Source organism: Vulpes lagopus, chromosome 11 (genome assembly GCF_018345385.1).
Source record: "Vulpes lagopus strain Blue_001 chromosome 11, ASM1834538v1, whole genome shotgun sequence".
In the NCBI taxonomy this organism is placed as follows: domain Eukaryota; kingdom Metazoa; phylum Chordata; class Mammalia; order Carnivora; family Canidae; genus Vulpes; species Vulpes lagopus.
Window position 1 is genome coordinate 82,919,569 of NC_054834.1, and position 23,637 is coordinate 82,943,205.

The 23,637-nt window shown below is 39.4% G+C and overlaps 1 protein-coding gene across 4 annotated transcripts in view; it reads right to left on the minus strand.

Annotated features, from left to right (window-relative positions):
• Window positions 1-18,292, minus strand: part of ACVR1C (activin A receptor type 1C) — an 80,623-nt gene extending 62,331 nt beyond the window's left edge. For 2 of the 4 annotated variants that reach the window (XM_041722039.1, XM_041722037.1), the window contains exon 1: window positions 17,289-17,503. In XM_041722039.1, coding sequence (XP_041577973.1) covers window positions 17,289-17,358 — 70 coding nt within the window. In that variant the 5' untranslated portion in view covers window positions 17,359-17,503. Of the gene's footprint in view, window positions 1-16,913; window positions 17,136-17,288; window positions 17,504-18,274 lie in introns of those variants that run through there. The other 2 variants (XM_041722038.1, XM_041722040.1) reach the window with 2 other exon arrangements.
• Window positions 18,293-23,637: the final 5,345 nt, after the last annotated feature.

Genomic DNA, 23,637 nt, shown 5'->3' on the forward strand with positions numbered 1-23,637 from the left:
ACTCCCCTCCACTGTAAAACCAAGCACAACCGGGAATGAACAGGAGAGGCAGACTGGGCTAAAGGACGTGTCTGTTTAAGTACAAGGCCTCACAGGCTCAGTCTAGAAACGTGGTAGGAGAAATGCTGCTGTGACACACATAAAGGGTGCTTGACCGTCCCACAGGAAGAGGCTCCATGAGGAAGGTAAGTGGGAAGAGGTCTCTTCCCCACCAAAACCCAAAAGGGGTTCACTTGTTCTTTCCTGGTTCATAAACCATAATAAAATTGAAGCATGACATAAAGGATGCTAGAGAAGAAGAAGAAGTGTGTTTTGCTCCCCACAGTCTCCATTTTAAAACGGAGGCAGAGATAACTGGTAATAAAGAACTCCGTGGTGTTCAGTGGAGCACATCCTGGAGCATAGGCCAGACATAAGAGCAGAATGTTAATTCTTATATTGGTTACTACATTAATTTTTTCCCCTTCTTGAGTCTGACAAATTATTCCTTGGGTCTGACAAATAAATTTGGGAAGGACAAATATGTCAATGAAAAAATAAACAAAATAAATGACAATATATATTTCCACTTGCCAATTAAGAAATGATTTTGCAAATTAAAACACCCAGAAGTGATAAGGGGCTATCAGTGAAATTTCACCTTTTTTCATAGCTGGTAGAGTAACAACTGGTACAAATTTTGGGGAGTGCAATCTGAAATGTTTGTCTCAGGATTCCTAAAATGTTTATACTCTTTGTGCTTGTATTTCCTCTTTATGAAATAATCAAGAAAACAAAACTTTATTTTAATTTTCCATTGCAGTTTATTATTCACAAAAGTAAAAACTGAAAATAATTAAAAAATCTCCCTAAATCAAAATCTTTAAGTAAATTTTGACAAAACATATGATGGCATAATATCCTGTTTTTAATAATATTAAAATTGCTCGCTGTGAATATTAAATGAAAAGTAGAATCATAGGATGCCTGGGTGGCTCAGTCCATTAAGCATCCGCCTTCAGCTCAGGTCATGATCCCAGAGTTCTGGGATGGAGCCCCAAATTGGGCTTTCTGCTCAGCGGGAGCCTGCTTCCCCCTCTGTCCCTCACCCCGCTTGTGCACTCCCTCCCTCTGTCTCTCTGTCTCTCTCTCTCTGCCTTTCAAATAGATAAATAAAATCTTTAAGAAAAAAAAAAGAAAAGTAGGATCATAGAGGATATGATCTCAATTTACAAATATATGGACAGGAATAAAAACTAGAAGGAAAATATATCTAAATATTAATAGTGCCTTCCTCTGAGCTAAAAACTAAAGGTGATTTTTACATTTTTCAACACTTTTCTCTAATTTCCTATAATGAACACCTATTAATACTATGACACTAAGATCGTATTTTGTTAAAATCATGTCTTACTCTGTAGAAGTATTTCATTCATGGAGATTTATTTTGGAAATCACAGGGATACCATCAGTCAGCAATTGTGCACAGCCTTTAAAATCACACTGCTAGTGGAGTCTGGTGAACATCCACATGCCCACTGCCATGTTACTCCATAGCTTACAGCAACTCTATTTTCTAGGCCAAAAATTGGAATTTGTGGTCTGAAAATAGGCTAGCACATTTGAAAGCTGGTTGTCCCTGAAAATTCAGGTACATGATTATTACAGAATGACTGCCACTCAACACTGGAAACATCCCTGATCCTGAAATGTAAACCAACAGACTTGCTAGCCTGATGATCTTTCCATAATTTTACCCCTCATCTTTATCATGACTTCCCTGACTGTGTGGAAGACAATCAAGAAAATGCTGACTGCCCACTGTGTACATGACATTGTACTGAACAAGGGGTACCTCTAATCTAACTCAGCAAAATGAGGTTTGTTAATGCAGTAATGAGCCTGTTTATGGACTGCTGACGCAAGCAAAATTCTCCATAAGCAAGCTTAATGCTACAGGAAACCAACAAAAAGAGCCCAAGCAGCCCATAAGTGCTCCCTTGTAGGTGATAAATGACCTTTCAAGTCGAACCAAATGCTTTCACCTAAAGAGAGCAGGGGAGTGATGCTGCATTTACAATAGGCTTTATCTACATGTGGAAAATGTCCCTCACTTGAAATTTTCTTTGCCCAGAGAAGAAATCACTACTCCAGTCTAATAAATTAAACATAGTCTGATCTATCCTAATTTGATTTCACTTCTATCTATGCCATTTGACAGGCTGAGGATGATACAAAAAACATTTTAACAGAAATCCCTTATTTACATAGAAGTTACATAGCAAAAGCAAATCAATTCTGTGTCATTTTAAAATATCTTTTGTTTGTACAACCAACCCTATCAGTGCATATGGTAAAAAAAATATATATATATAGGAAAAATTAAAATAGAAAGCATTTATCTAGTGACCCACTTCTCTCCCCTGTCTCACTTCACAAAGGCACTTTTAACCATTTTCGTTGTTGTTCTCTAGGACGTTTCCATATATGGGACATTAACTCTAAAACTACACTGCTGTTCTTAATTAACCAATTTGAAACGGTACTGGCTGACTTCTTGATTGATATAAGACTTCTTAGTTCTCATACATGCTCTCCAATCTAGGGAGGAGGGTCAGGTTTATTAAGATTGAATTTACATGTAGTAACATTCATCCTTTTTAGTGTACAGTTTTATGGGTTTTGACGACTGCAGTTCAATCGCCCCTCCTCCCAGATTTTCTCAGACTCTTTTAGACAACTCCAGCCCCTGGCACTTTCTGTCCCTGATGTTTGTCTTCTCCAGAATGTCAAATGAATGCAGCCTTTTGATTCTGGCTTCTTTCATTTACTTCTTAAGGCTTTCATTCAGGTTCTTGCATACATCAGTAGTTCACTGAATGGACATACAACAGTTTGTTTATCCATTCGCAAGTTAAAAGCCATGTGGGCTTTTTTCCTCAGTTTTTTCTGATTTAAGAATAAGCTTGTAATAAACATTAATATACAGCTCTGTGTGGGGAATAATTTTCATTTCTCTTTGATAAATCTAGAATTGAAATGACTATATTTTATATAAAATGTATGTTTAACTTTATATAAAATTACCGGTGTTTTTTCACTTTATATTCACCAGTAATGGATAAGAGTTCTAGCTACTTAGGATTCCTACCAATACTTGATATTGTCATCTTTGTTTTCTTGAGCTCTTTTTTTGGTTGTTGTTTGTTTTCGCCAATCAAATAGACATGCAGGGGCATACCGCTGTAGTTTAATAAGGACTTCTTCAACGACTAATGATACTCGGCAATTTTGGTGTGCTTAAGTACATTCATATGTCTTCTTTATACCTGTTCAATTCTTTGCCCACTTCTTATTGGGTATTTTCTTACTATTAAGTTTTGAGAACTCTTTATATGTTCTAAGTGTTTTATTAAATATGTGTCATGTAAATACTAACTCCCAGACCATGGCTTGTCTTCATTCTCTTAACAATATCTCTCAAAACAAAATTCTCAATTTTGATGAAATCCAATTTTTCAATATTTTCTTTTATGAACTATGCTTTTGGTGGTCACATTTAAGAAATATTGCTTAACCCAAGTTCAAAAGATTTTCTTCTACTTTTCTTTTAGAATTTTTTATAGTTTTAGATTTTATTTTTAGGTTGATTTTAATACTTGTACACATGCAAGGCATATTTTGAGGTATTTTTTCTTTCTTTTGAGTATGAATATCTAATTATTACATAATCATTTGTTGAAAAGACTATCCTTTCACCATAGCATTGTCTGTACCTTAGTAAAAAAAAAAAAAATCAATTGGCTACATACATATAGGTCTACTTCTGGCCCCTCTATTCTATTCCACTAATCAATGTGCCTCTCCTTTTGCCAATAACATACTGTCTCAATTACTGTAGATTTATAAGTCTTCAAATAAGTTACTGTAAATATGACAACTTTGATCTTTGTCAAAACTAATTTGGTTATTTTAGTTCCTTTATCTTTCCTCATAAATTGTAAAAACAGCTTGGTGGCTTCTGCAATAATCCCCACTGGAATTTTAATTGGGACATTGATTGGGATTACACTGAGTCTATAAGCCAAATAGGGGGATAACTGTTATATTAACAACATTTTGACTTTGATTCTGTGAATGTAGTATAACATTCCATTTATTCAGATCTTGTCTAAATTCATTCAATTGTGTTTAATAGCTTTCAACAGACTTTCCATATATCCTGTTCGATTTTCACTTATTTCATGGTTTTTTAGGTGCTATTGTAAATGGCTTTCCAATTTCTAATTTTTCATTGCTAGCATATATAAAAATACAATTGATTTTGGTGTATTAATGTGTGTCTTGAAACCTTGAACTAGAATTTATCAGTTCTAATTCCTTTTTTTGGAGATTCTTTGGCATTTTCTCTATATAAAACCAAATCATCTGTGAATAGAGAACATTTTACTTATTCCTATCTAATCCATATGCCTTTTATATATTTCTCTCTTTTTTAAGATTTTGTTTATATTTATTCATGAGAGACACAGAGAGAGAGGCAGAGGGAGAAGCAGGGTCTTTGTGAGGAGGCCAATGTGGGACTTGATCCCCAGACTTGGGATCATGCCCTGAGCCAAAGGTAGATGCTCATCTACTGAGCCATCCAGGTGTTCCTACTACTCTTATCTTAATGCATTGGCTGGGACTTTCAATGTAGTATTGATTAGAATTGGTAAGAGCAGACATCTTCGCTTGTTTTCACTAGTAGTGAGAAACATCTAGTCTTTGATTTTGTTCATTATCTACCATTTTTCTGGTTGCTTTCTATTTGTTCTGACTGTGTTTGGTACACCTTTGCCATTTTGTCATGTTTTTGAATTAAAAATTTTTATTTCATTTTATATACTTTATTATATTCTTATTTACGCATTAATATTTTAATTTAGATTTCAGTATTTTAGGGGTAGTTCTTGGTTGTACAATATGCATCTTTAATCACAGTATAACTTGAAATAATATTACAATACTTCACATAAAATACAAAAAACTAAACAATTGTATATTCTCAATTCCTCCTCCCCATCCTTTGTGCTAAGGCTGTCGCATATTTTGTCTACATTTTATCTATACATATGCTATACACTCAAAGAGCATTGCTATTTTTGCTTTAGAAAGTCAATGATATTTTAGAGTGATTAAAGTCAAGGAAAATATATATTATATTTATCTTCATTTATTTCCAGAGATTTTTTTTTTTTTTTGTGCATTCAAATCTATGATACTTTCTGAGAAAGTTCCTTTAACATTTATTGCTGTACAGGCCTAAAAGTAGTGAATTCTCAGTTTTTATTTATTGGAAATGTCTTCATTTCACTTTTATTTTAAAAGATAAATTCAGGGGTGCATAGGTGGCTCAGTTGGTTAAGCGTCTGCCCTCAGCTCAGGTCATAATTTCAGGGTCTTGGTATAGAGCTGCATATCAGGCTCCCTGCTCAGCGGGGAGTCTGCTTCTCCCTCCTCTTCTGCTCCTCCCCTTCTTGTGCACGCATGCCCTCTCTCTTTAATAAAAAAATAAAATCTCTAAAAAATAAAAGATAACTTCATATGGTATGGAAAACTTGGTTGCTTTATACTTGCTGCACTTTAAAGTTGTCACTTCATCGTTTTCTTATTTGCACAGTTCTGATGAGAAGTCTGCTGTAATTCTTAACTTTGTTCCTCTGTAATCTATTTTATTCAGGCTGCCTTCAAGATTTACTTTTATCTTTGAATTTCATCAATTCACATATGATGTGTTTAACAGTGTGGGGTTTGGGAAAAGAGATACTTATCCTGCTTGAGCTTCTCTGAGCCTCTGTGACTGGTAATTTGATATATTTCATTGTAATTGGAAAATTATTAACCAATATCTCTTCAAATTTCTATCCCATTCTGTCCCTTTTCCATCTAGGATTCCATCTACATATATGTTATACCACTTCATATTGTCTCAGCTCTTAGATGTCTGTTTGAGGCCTTTTCACTCTTTCCTTTTTACCTCCTGACACCTTCCACTTTAGTGTAATGACTTTATAATACTATAATTACACATTTCTAAGGTCATTTCTATTGGTCTATCTTCAATTTCTTTATTCTTTTTTTGGCTGTGTTAAGTCTACTGATGAGCATATCAATAGTATAATTCTTCATCTCATGCTTTCACATCTAGCATTTCCATTTGAAATTTCCTTATATTCTTTTCCTGCTAAAATGCCATGTATTTTCATGCATATTTTCTACTTTTTCTACTACAGTTTTTAGTCACAATTATTTTAAATTCCTACACAATAGTTCCAACATTTGCATCATACTTAAATCATGAGTGCCCTGTTTCTTGCAAGTCAAGTTATTTCCTTGATTATTTGTGTGTCTCATTATGTTTGGCTGATGTCAATATAATTACACTACTGGAAAATGTAATCATACTATTATAAGGTCTTTACAATAAATGTAAAGGAGGTGTCCTGGGATAAAAAGGGAAGTGAAGTAGGCAAAATGAGGTGTCAAGTGTAAAGACTGATGTATGAAATAGTATAATACTGACTCAAAATGAATATTAAACTAAGAAAAAATACACACAAGCCTACAACTACTAAAAAACTAATTAAAAGAGAATGTTAGGAAATCAATAAAGGGAATGAAATGGAATACTCAAAAAAGTGACTAGCTCAAAAAAGGCAACAAATGAGAAACAGAAACAATAAAAAGAAACAAATAGCAACATGGTAGGCTTGAATCCATACCACTAATTACACTAAATGTTAATGGCCTAACCACTTGAATTAAAGGCAGATATTGCCATATAGTAAACGGGTAAAAAATCAAGAACCAACTATATACTATGTACAAAAGTTGCACATCCAATGTAAAGACACAGATAGCATGCAAGTAAAAGTATGGGAAAAATAAACATGCAAATATGAAGCACAAAGAAGTTTGTACGGTTATATATAACATTACACGGAGTAGATATGAAGACAAAAGTATTACTGAGATGAAGTGGGACATTTCACAATAATTAGTCATTGCATCAGGAAGACATGACACCTGTAAATGTTTGTGTACCTAATAAGAGAGTTTCAAAATACCTGAAATAAAAACTGACAGAACCAAAGGGAGAGAAAGATAAATCCACGAGTATAGTTGGAGATTTTTAACACCCCTCTCAGTAAAAATATAGATGATGTGAACAATACTATCAACAAACTTTACCTAGTTGGCATTTACAAAGCATTACACTCAACGGTCAAAACTAATCTAAAGTGGAAAAAATAAGTACTAAAGAATGGGTAGAAACATGAGGAAACTCATTGTGGTGATGTTTATGATTAATATCTTGAAAAGATTAAAAGAATGAATTTCTCAAAACACCATGAATGCACATATAAGATTTATGAATGTTATTATATGTAAATTTTTCATCAAAAGAGAAAAATGTTAGCACATACTGAACTTGTGTAATATGCATACTGAAGTATTTAGAGGCTAGGGTACTGATATTTGTAATTTATTTAGAAATACATATAAAATAATATGTATTAATGAATAGAGGAATAGATAAATGGATATATATGTGATAAAGCAAGCAAAATGGTATAATCTAGTTGGTGGATATATGGGTGGATGGTAACTAAATATCTTTCAATTCTAGGTGATGAAATTTTTTTATTATTAGTTTAAGGGATAGAATTTAGTGATTCATCAGTTGCATATAACAACCAGTGCTCATTACATCACCCAGTCACCCCATCCTTCCACCCCTCTCCCCTCCAGCAACCCTCAGTTTGTCTCCCATTGTTAAGAGTCTCTTATAGTTTGCCTTCCTCTCTATTTTCATCTTATTTCTCCTTCCCTTCCCCTATGTTCATCTGTTTTGGTTCTTAAATTCCACATATGAGTTCAATCATATGGTATTTGTCTTTCTCTGACTTAGTTCACTTAGCATAATACCCCCTGGTTCCATCAATATAATTGCAAATGGCAAGATTTCATTATTTTTGGTGGCTGTGTAATAGTCCATTGCATATGTATATACCACACCTTCTTTATCCATTTGTCTATTGATGGACATCAGGGCTCTTTCCATTGTTTGGCTCTTGTGGACACTGCTGCTATAAGCATCGGGACACAGGTACCCATTCAAATCACTATGTTTGTATCCTTTGGATAAATACCTGGTAGTGCAATTGCTGGGTCTTAAGGTAGTTCTATTATTTTTAACCTTTTTGAGGAACCTTCATACTGTTTTTCAGAGTGGCTGCACCAGTTTTCATCCCCATCAACAATGTAAGAGGGCTCCCCTTTGTCCACATCCTTGCCAACATCTATTGTTTCCTGAGTTGTTAATTTTAACCATTCTGACTGGTGTGAGGTAGTCAGTTGATGAAAAGTTTAATAAAATTTTTGAGGAAAAATGAAAATGAAATAAATCTTTTCCAGAAAACAAAAAAGCATTAGGATTCATTGTCACAAGAACTGAAATACAAGAAATGTTCTTCAGGCTGAAGGAAAATGACACCAGATGTAAAATCACATCTACACTGAGTAATGAAGAGCAATGAACAAAAATGATATATAGGTCGGTAAATGCAAAATCCTACATTCATCTTTTTAATTCATTTAAAGGTAATTAAATATTTAAGCCAAAATAAGAACTATTTTTTCAAGGTCTATAAGATATTTAGAAGTAAAATATGTGAGATTAATTGCACAAAAGACAAGAAGAGGAAAATGGAAGAATATGATAATAAGGTTCTTAAAGTACAATAATTTAAAGATGGATATTATAAAATCTGGAACAATCACAAAAAAGAGATGTAGCTTATAATAACTAATAATGGAAATAATACAGAATAGTAACTTTTTTTAATTAAGTCAACCAAAGGCAAAAATAGAAAGAAATAGAGATATAAAAATAACAAGATGACAGATTTAAACACAACCATATTGATAAATACATTAAATGTATATGGTCTAAATTCTCTATCTAAAAGACAAGTATACAAGACTGAATAAAAAAGCAGGACCTAACCAAATGCTCGCTCTCTTCAAGAAGCCCAATTTAAACATATATTTATGTGTGTGTACACGTAAGTATATACATTTATATACAGTAAGAGTTTAGAATGAGAGAATAGGAAATTTATGATATGCAGGCACTCAGTAAAAGAAAGCTGGAGTAGCTATATTAAAAGAGATATATAAATATTAAGTGTAAGAAAGCTGGGATACTAATGACAGAGCAGACTTTAAAGATTACCAGTGATAAAGAGAGATGTGTGTCATAATAATAAACAACACCAGGGGTAAAGTGGGAGATTGCCTAATGATATAAACACACATTAAGAGGACATAAAACAATCTTAATGTATATGTACTAATTTAAAAACTTTTCAAATACATGAACCAAAAATGAAAAAAAATAAAAAGAGGAGTAAACAAATTCACATGGATGTGGGAGATGTCAACATCTTGTCTTTTGGTAATTGATAAATCAAGAAGACAGAAAATTAGTAAAGATATAGAAGCCTTGAATAACACTGTCAAACAACTTGACCTAAATAACATCTATATAACATTCCACCCAACAACAGCATAATATACGTTATTTTCAAGAGCATGTAGTATATTCACTAGGTCAGACACGTGCCTAGACACATGCTAAAACAAATAGACAAATTCGGAAAAATTAAAATCACTCAGATTATGTTCTTTCCCAGTGAATTTACTTTTTTTTTTTTTACTTTTTTTTACCCCCAGTGGATTTAAATTAGAAGTCAATAACAAAAAACAACCTGAAAACTCCCCAGATATTTGGAAATTAAACAACAGACATCTAAATAACCCACAAGTCCCAGAAAATCATAAAGAAAATTAGAAAATATTTCGAACTCACTGACAGTTAAAACACAACATAGCATGATTCATGGATGCACTGAAGCATTGCCAAGAAGGAAACCTGAAGCTTTAAATGCTTATATTAGAAAAGAAGAAAGGTCTTAAATGAATGATTTAAGAAAAGACCATCAAACTATGGTCCATTAGCTGGCCTATTTGTAAATAAAGCAACACCTAGGGGCACCTGGATGGCTCAGTGGTTGAGTGTCTGCCTTCAGTTCAGGGCGTGATCCTGGGGGTCCCGGGATCAAGTCCCACATCGGGCTCCCTACAGGGAGCCTGCTTCTTCCTCTACTGATGTCTCTGCCTCTCTCATGAATAAATAAATTAAAAATCTTTAAAAAAATAAGGCAACACCTATTTGTTTATGTATTGTCTATGGTTGCTTTTATATGAAAATAGCTGAATTAAGGAGGTGCAACGGAAACTGGCCCACAAGCCTAAATTATGTATTATTTGATCCTTTAAGAAAAAGCTTGCCCACTGCTGATCTAAAGTACCAACTTAAGAAGCTAGAATAAAAAAGAATAAACTCAAAGTAAGTAGAGGAAGGAAATATGAAGATTAGAGTAGAAGACAACTAAAGAAGAAAAAATAACCCTGAAAATCCAGAAAACCAAAAGCTATTTATTTGAAAGAATTCAATAAATTTTTTAAAAAGATTTTATTTATTTGTTTATTCATGAGAGACACACAGAGAGAGAGGCAGAGACACAGGCAGAGGGAGAAGCAGGCTCCCCGCAGGAAGCCCAATATGGGACTCAATCCCGGGTTTCCAGAATCACGCCCTGGGCCAAAGGCAGATGCTCAACCACTGAGCCACCCGGGTGTCCCGAATTCAATAAAACTGATAAACTTCCAACTATATCGATCAAGGTAAAAAGAAAGAAAATTCAAATTCCCAATGCCAGGGATATAAGAGAAGACAGCACTATAAATTCTATAGATATTAAAAACATAACAGAGAAATACTAGGAAAAACTTCATGATCATGGCAATAGCTAAAGCAGAGTTCAGTAAAATCAATACCAAAGGAGCATCTTCATCTTGATTTGGCACAATAAATCTCATTCTTTTAGAGGTCCATTTGTCTTAATGAAGTCAACTTTCTTCTCTGTGCAAAAAGTAATACCTTTTAATATAATATACTCAATATACAGCTAGAGAATAGCCGTAGGAAAAAAATTTAAAAGAGAGGTTCATTTAATTACACATTTATTATTCTTTATTTATTCTTTATTATTCATATATTTATTCTTTATTTAGTGTTTCAAATTTACAACATATTATCTACTTCCTGGAAATAACACTACAGATTGTAAATGGAATTTGAGTGAGAACAAAGTTTCACTTTGATTACTAGAGCAGGCAAATATTCACAGAGCAGATCTTTACTCTTGAAGAGCAATAATGGTGATGGAGAAAAGAAAAAAACACACTTTTAGGGGAGCAGGCCAGAAAAATGTCATCAGATAAAATTATGAGATGTGATGAGTTAATACTCTTTAATATATTTGGCTCTGTTTTAAAACAATCTGGTTCCTTAAAGCTGTGTTAATCTGGATTACCACCCTCAGAGTTAACATCTCTTGGGTAAGCACGCATTTATGAAACTAAACATTTTCCTTTAAAATGATCATTGTCCGGACCATAATGGGTTAGATTTATTTCTAATCCTGTTTTTGACCACGGAGTACTTATTTCAGTCAAGCATGGTGTTAAGCGAAAAATTTAAAAGGAACTCCATCAACACCAGATATGGCGTCTTTATCATTGTACCTTATCATGAGATAAGGATGATAAAACAAATTAGAAAAGATATGTGCTCACTTTCAAAACTAAAGCATCCTAATCGTTTTCTTGATGTGAAAAGTTTAATGAAAAAGTAGATTGATCTAATTTGGGATCCTTAAGTCACTGGCAAATTTAAATTGTTTAAAAAAATAATAAGCCAAGCTCTTGAGTCATACTGAATGATTCACCCATGAATTCTTGAGGGGATTAATTTAAAACAGTTCCAAAGAAACAGTATCTTCACATACCTACTCTAAAAAAACAGAAGAGAACAACAGAAAAGGGAAATTATTCTAAAGGAGAAAAAATAAAGAATGAGGACAGAGCAGGGCCTTATTCTCCTCGTTGGCCAATCAGAGTAAGTGAATTCAAGAGCCACATGATAAGGCAAAGGAGCATCCCCCGAGAAACAGGGGCGTTGGCATCTATGGAAATAAAGTCTTCATGCCCATTTCACACTCCTACTCACCTCCTCCCTCCTTTTTACTTTTTAGTGGATCCTAAGAATGAGGAGTAGTGGTTTTACTGTCCTCATTCCAGGGAACCAAGAGGTTCTGGGCTTTAGGGAAGCAGCTTTCAAAGAATGGGCAAGGCATGGGGTTCATGACCACAGTCCCGTCTTCTCCGGAGGCAGCACATGTGGGAAGGGCAGGACCCGCTTCCTCGTAGAGGAGAACCAACCACCTCTCTCCACCCCTTCCTCCCTGAGCAGTAGCCCCTGACATTATTGCCTGAAACTCGCCCGAGCTCCCAGGAAGGCTGGGTTAACGTGAGGCCCAAGGGAAAGAGGTCCCCGCTCCGCTCGGCCGTCCGGGCTTCACCTTGCAGGCAGCACACGTCTCAGTTGGCGTCAGGATCCAGGATGCTGATGGACCACAGCCTCCTCCCTTTTATCCTTAGGCTGTTTAATTACTAAAACTAGTTTTGAAAAGAGGAGTACGTTAGAGATCTGCCGTGCAATTTGGGGACGAAGTACCAGGTAACCAAAAGAATAGTCACTTTGCTTTATTTTGCCTCTCCTTTCCAGGTGTCACCCTGAGTAACCCCTCTGACACTGCAGGAGGCACGGCTGAGACAGGAGGGCATCTAGGTATCCCTTCTTCTCTTAGGAAAAGTGGAAATTCTATATCACTTATAAACATATCCCTTTACTATCCCAGTTTCTTAAACAACGTAAGGATAAAACCTGAGATCTGACAATCAGCTGCGAATATTTAAAACAAAGAAGGCCAAAGCAATGAAAGATCCAGAGGTGGCTTCACAGATGTAAGTGAAAAGGAATAATACACAGTACACTCTTTGTGCTTAGAATTCTCCCCCCTTTTTTCCTGTTTAGTTCTGTTTTCCATTTATATTTAGAAATAAACTCTCTTTATTTTATTAATTCGACTCTTTACAAACGTGAACAGATCCATCTGAGCTTGTTAATGGTCCAGGCATAGAGTTGTTCATTTATAGGTCACTGTCCTCTACAAATCCTAAATTGAAGCCAATACTAATCATTTGGTAGCAGGTCAAGACTTGCAAGTCCTTTGGGAAATGGGCAGGGCTACATTAATATCAGCAACAAGTTCTTTAGTTCCTGATCCTAGCTAAGTCTTGACCGTCTCATAGGCACCTGCTCGAAAACCTCCGTCTGCCTCCGATGAACAGGTCCTGTGAGGCCAACCACCTCCCTGGCTCTGACTCTGTCCCTTCTCCAGTCCTGTTAACCTGTTATTTACAGTAAGACATACAAGTCCTGCCAAGAGAAATACAACGGACTGCATCTTGCCTACTGCCTGGAAGCACTTCCCCTGAAAGAGAAACAGGGGGGATCCCTGGGTGGCTCAGTGGTTTAGCACCTGCCTTTGGCCCAGGGCATGATCCTGGAGACCCAGGATCGAGTCCCGCATCGGGCTCCTTGCAGGGAGCCTGCTTCTCCCTCTCCCTGTGTCTCTGCCTCTCTCTCTCTCATAAACAGATAAATAAATAAATCTTTAAAAAAAAAAAAACATTTTGTGTGTGTGTGAACTTTGCAACTTCCCCTGTACTTCTGCTGATCAAAGGGTCAGCCCCACAGGCAAGGGGAGCAGCTTAGCTCACCGCAGTATTTCCCTCACGTCGGGCTGCCAGGCCAAAGCCCGGAACACCCGTGAAATCGGAATGAAACAGCAACTAATTTAACCCTCGATTTTTTAGCATTAGCCTAGCCTTGCGCCCTGAACCCTAGACCCCAAACAACCGATGGCTTACTTGGTATCTCCACTTTAGGGTGCACGAGGCATTCTAAGTCCCCACATGGAAAGAGCAGCCGCCCTGGGCGCCACCCCTCCGGCCCACCTGGGCCAGACCTGCTCCTGCTGTGATCCACCGGCCCCACACAGGGCTCTGCTCCTCCACTGCTCCGGGCGAAACTTTGGTATCATTCCCCCATTCCTCTCTCATACCTTACAATTATTTGTGTAGGACAACAGCCAATCAGAGGAACTCTATTTGATACTTCTGTAAACTTGAGGCTAGATAGCAGGTTGGGGCACTATAGTTAATGAAGAAATATGCTCCCAAGGACTTCTGCACAGAGTTTCTCCCGGGCCAAAGAAGTGTCTTCCTTGGGACCAGGAGCCTCCTGTCACATGTGTGTCAACCGACCAATAAATGACCCTGCTTAAAGGAGGGCAAAGGTAGCAACATCTGCATTTATGCACTCAGCCAGCCCAGGGCTTTCACTTTCACTTCCAGCACACCTTAAACTGTGCAGTGAAAAAAATCTCCCTACCTGAAACCCCTACCCTGGTTATTAAATGAAATGATTATCTTTTTACTTCTAGAGCAACAGCATCTAGCTTTCCAGACTCTTTTTTTTTTTTTAATGACTTTATTTATTTGAGAGAGAGAGTGAGAAAGAGCACCAGCACAGAGGGAGAGCTGGAGAGGGAGAAGCAGACTGGGGGATGGGGTGTGGGGGCACCATCCCAGCACCCCAGGATCATGACCTGAGCTGAAGGCAGCCGCTTAAGCAATATAGCCACCCAGACACCCCCTGGACTCCTTTTTTTTTTTTTTTTTTTTAGCTTTCTGGACTCAACTAATCCTTTCCCAACCAGAAGTCCCAGGACTTTCATAAAATTAGTAGAGAATGCACAATGTGTAAATCCATAGAATATTCCAATCACAGCTTCAAACTTCAGATCTCCAGGATAGTTTGTGCCAACTCTTTGTTTAATATCCTGATAAATGTGAGATCATGTCAGGCATCTCTTACCAAGTAACAGGGACACTGGAAACTAGATAATTAGAGTAACTCATGGTAGACTAATTTCTTAGCCAGCCCAGACCAATAAATACCTTCTCTAAGTTTCTATCAGTGATAGCCCTCTAAGGGCCTCATCAAGGAGCAATGGTTTCTACCCTACTGCTAGTGCAAGTCGTGCCTTAGGTGACAGAGATGCTGGGGAATAACAGCCCAGGCAAAAAAGGGTTTATTGGCTTATCGATGGCTCCAGATATTGAAATTCCTGGGCCTGGTGGTCAGCAAAGTCAAACTGGTAGGTTGGTGTTTTCTGTCACCCAGCTATCACAGAGTTAGCAGCAACTTCTCCTACATTTTCAAAAATATCCATTATGATGAACCATGTAATTTATAAAAATGACTAGATAAAAAATGATGTAGGTAACCACATGAGAAAAACAATTTTAAAAATGAAATAAAGAAACTAACTTGACTCCCTCTACCAAATAATAGATGTGTATAAAAGTTAAGATTCAAAAAAAGTAGACAGAGGGACACATGGGTGGCTCAGGGGTTGAGCATCTGCCTTTGGCCCAGGGCATGACCCCAGGGTCCTGGGATCGAGTCCCACATCGGGCTCCCTGCATGGAGCCTGCTTCACCCTCTGCCTGTGTCTCTGCCTCTCTCTCTGTGTGTCTCTCATGAATAAATAAATAAAATCTTTAAACAAAACACACAAACAAAAAAGTAGACAGCAATAGACGTTGTTACTGTGGGACACAAAGAGGATAAAGTTCTTAAAAGAGATTTGAAAGTGACTGCATTTGACATAGAAAAGCTTATTGTAAAAGTTCAATTTTGATAAGTACTTCTCTTCTGTACTGACACGTCATGTCCATTTTGGGCATTTTTCTTAGCCTTCAAATTTTGAGGAGAAAAATCACATTTGAACGGATAATCTGTTTTTTTCCTTTATGTACATCTCGATGTCAAAAGTTTCCATCTCTTTTAAAGACCACAGCCTGGCATGTTCTCCTGTACTGCTATGCCCAGGGCCTCTGAAACTTTCTAAAGAGTCTGTCATATAAAAAAACATGACTTTCAAGCTATTATTTTTAAATTGAGTATTTCTTTAAATGTCTGCATCAAAGTTATTAACTCCCTAAAATAAAAAGGGTTGTACAGACAGCGTGTGGAGGCCATTTCACAGGTGCCTAGTCAAAACTGTGATATCTAGAAGGCTTTTTCATTCTCTTTTTCTGTTTTTTGGAAAACCTATTAAATTCGTCAGGAGTACTCTGAGTATTCCAAGTCAGTGCAGTTTCCCCTTATTTCTTGTAAAGACTCTCCCATTGTCGGTTTTCTTCCCATTGATGAATTTACTAACTCTGCAAGTATTTCACGTTATCCCACTATTCTCTGGACAGTCTCTGAGTAACGGCTTTCCTAGAAGGCTGTGCTTTTCCAAAGATAACTAAAATGCTCGAATCCTCATGTTGTATTAATTAATCACGTCCAATAAAGAATTTTCATCTGAATATTGTATTTAGCGATTCTCTCACACCATCTGAAACATGAAATCTGCACATGACAGCAATCATACTATTCAAAACATTCCCCTGCACATGTCACCAAGAGGAAAACTAACCACCCTGGAGTACAGCTATTAATGTCAAACAGATTGTCATCTGGGAAAACAGAAATGCATAAAAATCAGCTTCGGACAAAGTACGGCTCTCCGGGGGGGAAGAAAACACCAGGTTTTTGTGCGCAAATGTCTTCCAATGTCTGATCCAAACGTTTTAAAGAATGAGTTAGCAAGGAATCTGCTGCCGCTCACGTATCCTGGGACAACGTTATACGGAAAACAGTCCCAGGGCTGGAGGGTCTTCGTCGCGGCAGCCTGGGATTGCACCGCGGACGCGTTTGCCCCAGTTTCTAGTAAACATCAAAAGAGATGTCGGGTTTCCGGCTTGGGCCCAGGGCTCTATTAGCCTATCAAGGCACAGACCTGTTAGTAACGCTGGGGCGCTTGCCAGAAGGTTTCTTCCCTGCGACTCTCGGTGAAGACCGTACCTCGAAAGCACCGCGGCTGCAGACCGCGCGGACCCACGCTCCGGTCCCGCCTGCGCACCTGGCGCCGCGGCTGCCGAGATCCCCCGCTCCCGCGGCTCAGCCCGGGCCCCCGCCCCCCCGCCCCCGCCGCGGCCCCGGAGCCCCCGCGACCCCCGCCCGCCGCCCCCACCTCGGCCCCACCTCGGCCCCGGCCCCGGCCCCCGCGGCCCGCCCCCCGCGCGCCCGCCGCGCCGCCGCCCCTCCCGGCCGCCCGCCGCGCACCTGCCCGACGTCAGGTGCCCCCCCCCGGGCCGCAGGAGCCCCCGCGTACCTGCCGACAGCGCGGCCGTGGCGAGCAGCAGCAGGGCCTGGCGGAGCGGCGCGCGCGGCTCTCGGGCCATGGCCCCGCGGCCCCCGTCCCGGAGCCCGGCGAGCGGTCGCAGCGGCGCGGGCCGCTTTGAAGTTCCCGGCGCGGGCGGGAGGCGCGGCCACACTACGCCCCGCGGGCGCCCCCCCGCGCCGCCCCCATCCCGCCGCCCGCCGCCCGCCGCCCGCCGCCCGCCCCGCGCCGGCTCCGGGGGGGGGGGCCGAGAGCTGGGGACGGCGCCGCCGAGGCTGCGGCCCGGGACAGCTGAGCGCCGCGCGGCCCCGCGCCCCGACCGCGAGCAGCCGGCTGAGGTCTCTACCGCACGCCCCGACCGCGAGCAGCCGGCTGAGGTCTCTCCGCAGTGCGGTCGGGTCGGGGCGCAGCCGGCTGAGGTCTGTCACCGGCCCAGCGCGGGCGCCGCCTCGGCCAGCCCGGGAGGGGACACCCCGCCCCGCCGCGCGGCCCCCGCGCCTGGCTGCCGCCTCCCCTCCAACCCCCGCGGCCCGACCGCCCACCTGCGCGCGCCCTGCTCCGCCCGGGGACAGGACCTGCCCGCGCCCCCCCTCGGGGCCCCCCGGGGCCGCGGGTCCTCGGCGCAGGGACGGGGCGGAATAGGGCGGCGTGGGCCCGGATCGCGGGAGACCGGGGAGCGGTGTCCGCGGAGCTCGGCTGAGCCCAGTTCCCGAAGCCGCGAGTCTAAGGAGTGAGCCTCCCCGCGGGCTGAGACGGGACGTGGAAGGGCAGCGTTACACTTCGCAGAAAGTAGCCCAAACTCAATCCTTGCAGGCAGCCTGCACAGTGAAATGGATGGCATGGTTGTCATCTGAACGACCCAAAAAGCCCCAAACCCAGCGTTGGAGTTGTTGCCACTGTTCGGGGCTTCCTTGAAAATCGACCGTCCTGCAAATTAAAAGCTTCGGAGTAAAAGCTACGACCTGCTTCCTCCCCACCTCAGCTCCGAAGAACACGGGTTCTTTGCGAGGGACCAGTGCTGAAACCACGCACCTCCCTCACTTCACTATCACAAGATCGCGGGGGGGGGGGGGTGGCGGGGGATGTTTGTTGGAGTTGGTGACAGTCCTGGGGATCTCACCCCCACCGCCACCACCCTGGATGAACCAAAACATTCCTAAGGGTAAAAAGACTTTGTGCTAATTTTATTCTGGATCCAAGCAAACAAACAAACAAACAAATGGAGTTGTGGGACAAGACTGAGCCCTTCCACACACCCACAAAACAGATGCTTTAAAAAAAAAAAAAAAGCAAGAAAATGCTAGGGCACGTTATATTTTGGCTGACTTGGCTCACTCATTATTTGATAACTGAACCCTAGTTTGTGATCTGCCATTGGATCATGAGATTTGGAGCTGAAAGAGAAGGATTTAGTGTCTGCGCCTGCTTCTTCAAAAGTAAATGGAACTTCATCTCCCCTTTTCCCCCTGATTTCTTGGAACCATGGATCCAAGATTTAAAAGAGGAGTGAATGTGAAAACACTGTGAAACCATCAGGCATTGTACTAATGTACTAATATTTACTTTCAATATCTATTTTGTCTCTTGAATACAGTGAGTAACATCCCTGCCTGTTGGAAAGCTCTCATCTTGTGAAAAAAGCAAGGTTCGTACCCAAGAAGTCTAATATTGAATGACTTTAGTATTCTAAAAAAACTCGGCACTGCCCTCTGAGGCCAAGGGTGCACTCTCTGCTTGGGTGATCCACTGGCCACATGCTGGTACGGCGGCCACGTCTAGGGAGTAAGCACTTAAAATGTGTAGTCCCAACTGGCATGGCCTAGAAGTATAAAATATGTGCTGGATTTCAAAGACTTGGCACAAAATAGAATATAAAATATATCATTAGTAACTTTTATATTGTTTATGTTGAAGTGATAATATTTTGGAAGTACTGGGATAAATATATTGCTAGAATTAATTACACCTATTTCTTGTCACTTTTTAACACGACTACTAAAATATTTTAAATTACATATGGCTTGTGTTATATGTCCAGTGAACAGTGCTGGTCTAATGAATCTTCATCAAATGGCAAGGATCGTCACCTTTGTCTTAGGCACAGTACAAAAAAAGAGTTGTTAGGTGCCTTGCCAGTCGACGTATGGCCAGCCAGTAAAGGAATCAGGATCTTTTGAATTCTTTGCACAAAGTTCTGTGGCATATCCACACAAAAAAAGGTTAGTATGTCAAAAGCTAAGTACTTAATTTGTAGAAGTATTTTACTTTTTTAAAGATTTTATTTATTTATTTGAGAGAGAGAGAGCACATGTGCAGGGAGAAGGTCAGAGGGAGAGGGAGAAGCAGACTCCCTGCTGAGCAAGGAGACCGATGTGGTGCTCCATGCAGTGCTCGATCCTAGGATCCTGAGATCGTGACCTGAGCGGAAGGCAGCTGCTTAACCAGCTGAGCCACCCAGGCGCCCCATAGAAGTATTTTAAATTTCATCTTCAAATAGTACTTCTCTCTGTCCTCTTGTGCATGTTCTTCTTCCAACATCAATGCTATAGAAGCTTTGAAGTAAAGAGTTGGTCACTCTAAAGGTATTAAACCCCAAGAGCTGGCAAAGTATATTCTTAGGTAATTATAAATATTTCTGGTATCACCACCTTTGTGACAATCAAGAAAAAAACTTAATCCTCATAATGTGTCCAGTTTTTACTTAAAAGAGTATACTTTTAACACACACACACCCACCCCTATGGACATTAATCCAGTTCTAATCCAGTAGCTTTTTGTGTGAACTATTATTGAGAAAATACCCTTTGAAGCATATTGAGTGATTTCCATCATTTAATATAAGAAACACAATGCACTGCTTGTTGAAGATATGATATAATATCATATAACGGAATATTCCTCAGCCATTAGAAACGAGAATACCCACCATTTGCTTCGATGTGGTTGGAACTGGAGGGTATTATGCTGAGTCAAGTAAGTCAGTCGGAGAAGGACAAACATTATATGTTCTCATCATTCATTTGGGGAATGTAAGAAATAGTGAAAGGGATTAAAGGGGAAAGGAGAGAAAATGAGTGGGAAATATCAGAGAGGGAGACAGAACATGAGAGACTCCTAACTCTGGGAAACGAACAAGGGGTGGTGGAAGGAGAGGTGGGCGGCAGGGAGGCAATGACTGGGTGGTGGGCACTGAGGGGGGCACTTGACAGGATGAGCACTGAGGATGCTATATGTTGGCAAATCGAACCCCAAGTAAAAAAAAAGATATGGCATAATATAATACATCTTTTATATTTTTTTTGTACACAACAAAAAATTCATGTGTGAGTGTTTTTTTATTCACTGGAAAAAATTTATGTGCAAATGTATTTCTTAGGATTTAACCTCCCCCCCACCCTTAATCATCTATTTGTACATATTCATTGCCATAGCAACATTACATCATGACTCTTGGATTCTCATAATCAAAAGAAAACAACAGCAATAATCAAGGAGTTCATAACCCACCAGTGAAATAGACTTTGGTTTAATAAATCTTATATAACCAAGGGAAACAAGTATAAGGACTTTAAGCTATAAAGACTTGATACATCTGCAGACTAACATCCTTAATTAATAAGGTAAATAAATGTGTATAATAATTGAACTTTGAAAATGACTACTTGTTGGGTATGATTGTTTGGGATTTTTTTTTTTATCATACATGTTTCCTTTTTTGTTATCCTTTCTAGAATCTCCAATGCCATGCATCTTAATTTTTCATTTCATCTTGGAACATGAACTTATCATGGAATGAGCATATGGTGAGGAGGCATACTACGATAATTTGCTATATACTATCAAGGTCTAATCTGTTCTCATTTGACTGCATTTTTCCTTCCCTAAACTCATTCTCCCTAAAGGAGCCTACAACACACTCATTTGCGCTCATCTGTCTCATCTTGTAATCCCAGAAATCTTTCTATTAGGGAACCGAGGCTTCACCTCTGTTCTCCTCCTCCTTTTGATAATGCCATTCCACAAAAATAGTCATGTGTTTTAGGAGCTTTATTAAGGATCTACAGTGTGTACCTTCAATATGTCTACCTCATGGGACAGCTCGGGTCTCATAAAGGAGAAAAATAATGGCATCTCTGTGGATATGATAATGGGCATCAAACAGTTCTTTGATAAACTGCCACCGCTAAAAGCTTAGTCTTTGAGTACTTACATTAACTGTTTTCACTGCCTTCCAAAATGGTTGCACCCCTTCACTGATTTTCCATATCCTTTTAATACTATAACTATGGTCTCTCCACACAACTCAAACTTTGTCTGTTTTCCCATGCACTGGCTAGTGTCAGTGTGCTGGGCTGATCAGCTGCATTCAATACAGGCTTTGTCTGTAACATGCAGGTCAGAGATTCAGTTCCAGGTAAGCAGGCCACTACCCCTTGGCTCATTTCCTTAGAAAGGGCCAGTAATTATACTCTATCAGAGTGAGTTATGGGACTCAGTACAAATCCATCCCTTCCTGAGTAAAGAACTAAAAAAAGAAAGAAACAGTTATTTCATTCCCAGCCAAATCAGCATTGGCATTCTGATGACCTTGACTCAAGCAAAATAATAATCTAAAGCTGCTGTGTTGAAGGTGGTAGCCACTAGCTACTTGTGGCTCTTGAGTACTTGGAATATGACTAGTCTGACCTCATAGGTACTGTGAGTGTAATATATACACAAGATTTCAAAAACTTAATATCCCCCAAAATCTCAATAATTTTTTATGTTCACTACATATTGAAATGATCATATCTTGGATATATTGGGTTAAATGAAATATATTATTAAAATTAATTTTACCTCTTTTGCGCAGCTAGTAGGAAATCTAGAATTATGGCTTTCATCATATTTTTATTAGACAGTGCTTACCTCATGAATCTTCATCAGATGTCAAGGATCATTTTTCCCATACTTAAAATGGTAGGAGAAACAAGACCTTTTTTCCAAACACATAGTTCCAACACCAGTTATCTTTTACTCCTTTCATTTCTTTAATAGTGACCCACAATCAGTCAATAATAAAATCACATTTATTTTCCTTTTGTGTTGTCCGTTGTCATTCACACTGTTATTTCCAAAGTTCAAGCCCCTAGCATCTTCATTCCCTGAGCTGTTATAATTACCAACCAAATCACCTCCACAACTTCATGTCATCCCCATCACAATGTATCCTCAAGACTGCCATCAGAATAACTTTCTATTAACATGACTCTGATTATGTTTTCCCGTGCCCTCAAATCTTTAACAATCACCCTTGCATGTAGAATCAAGGCTAAATTCTCTAGGCTGCTGGTTCTCAGACATTTTGATATCATGATCCCTTTACACTTAAAAAATTCTGAGGACCCTCGAGAGCTTATGTTTAAGTTGGTTAGAACTATCAACATTTATCATATTAGAAATTTAAATTGAGAAAATTTTAAAACACAGGGGTACATAAGCATACATTCCATTAGCCCTCAAAGCAATGACATCATTACACATCTTGTAGCTTCTGGAAAATTCCATTGTACCTTTGTGCTAGAATGATGCTGGAAAAGAAAAGTTACATCTTAGCATTACTAATAGACATAGTTTTCACCTTGTGAATCCCCAAAATAGTCTTGACCACCCCTCAGGGGTCCCTGAATCATACGTCAAGACCTGCTACACTAGATCATTTCTCTACACTTCCCCTTGGTGATCTAATAATTTTCCATGACTTCATGTTTATTTCTGTGTTATGTGCTTATGATATGTGCTTACATCCTACAGTCCTCTCTACCTACATATTCCAAAAGTGGCCAAAACTGACATGTATAAAACAGAACCTGCTCCCAAACCTACTCTCCCTGTCTTACTTATCTCAGTAATTGTCACCACTCAAGCCAGATACCTTGGTGTTTTTCCTTTTCTCTCCCTTCTTTCTCATCATTCACATAACAATTAATCAGTAGTTTCCATGGATTCTAACTCTTATAAAATTTTTCTCAATTTTTTTCACCTCTTTCCACTTCACTGCCACCACTCTACTTCAGATCAACCATCTTCTTTTACTTGAAATGTCAAAAAAGCTTCCTAACTGTTCTCCCTTCCTTAAGGTTCACTCTTCTCCAGTCTATTCCCACTGAACCTTCAGCCAGAGGGATCTTTTTATAGCAAAGGTGTGATCCTAGCACTGAAAGCTATCTAAGACATATTGCCATTTCTAACACCAGCAATTCTAACATTGGCATTTGAAATCAGCTTAGCTCATAATAAGCACTCAATAGCTACTTGTTGAACGAATAAATGACATTTAAAACCCTCAACTGTGTTACCC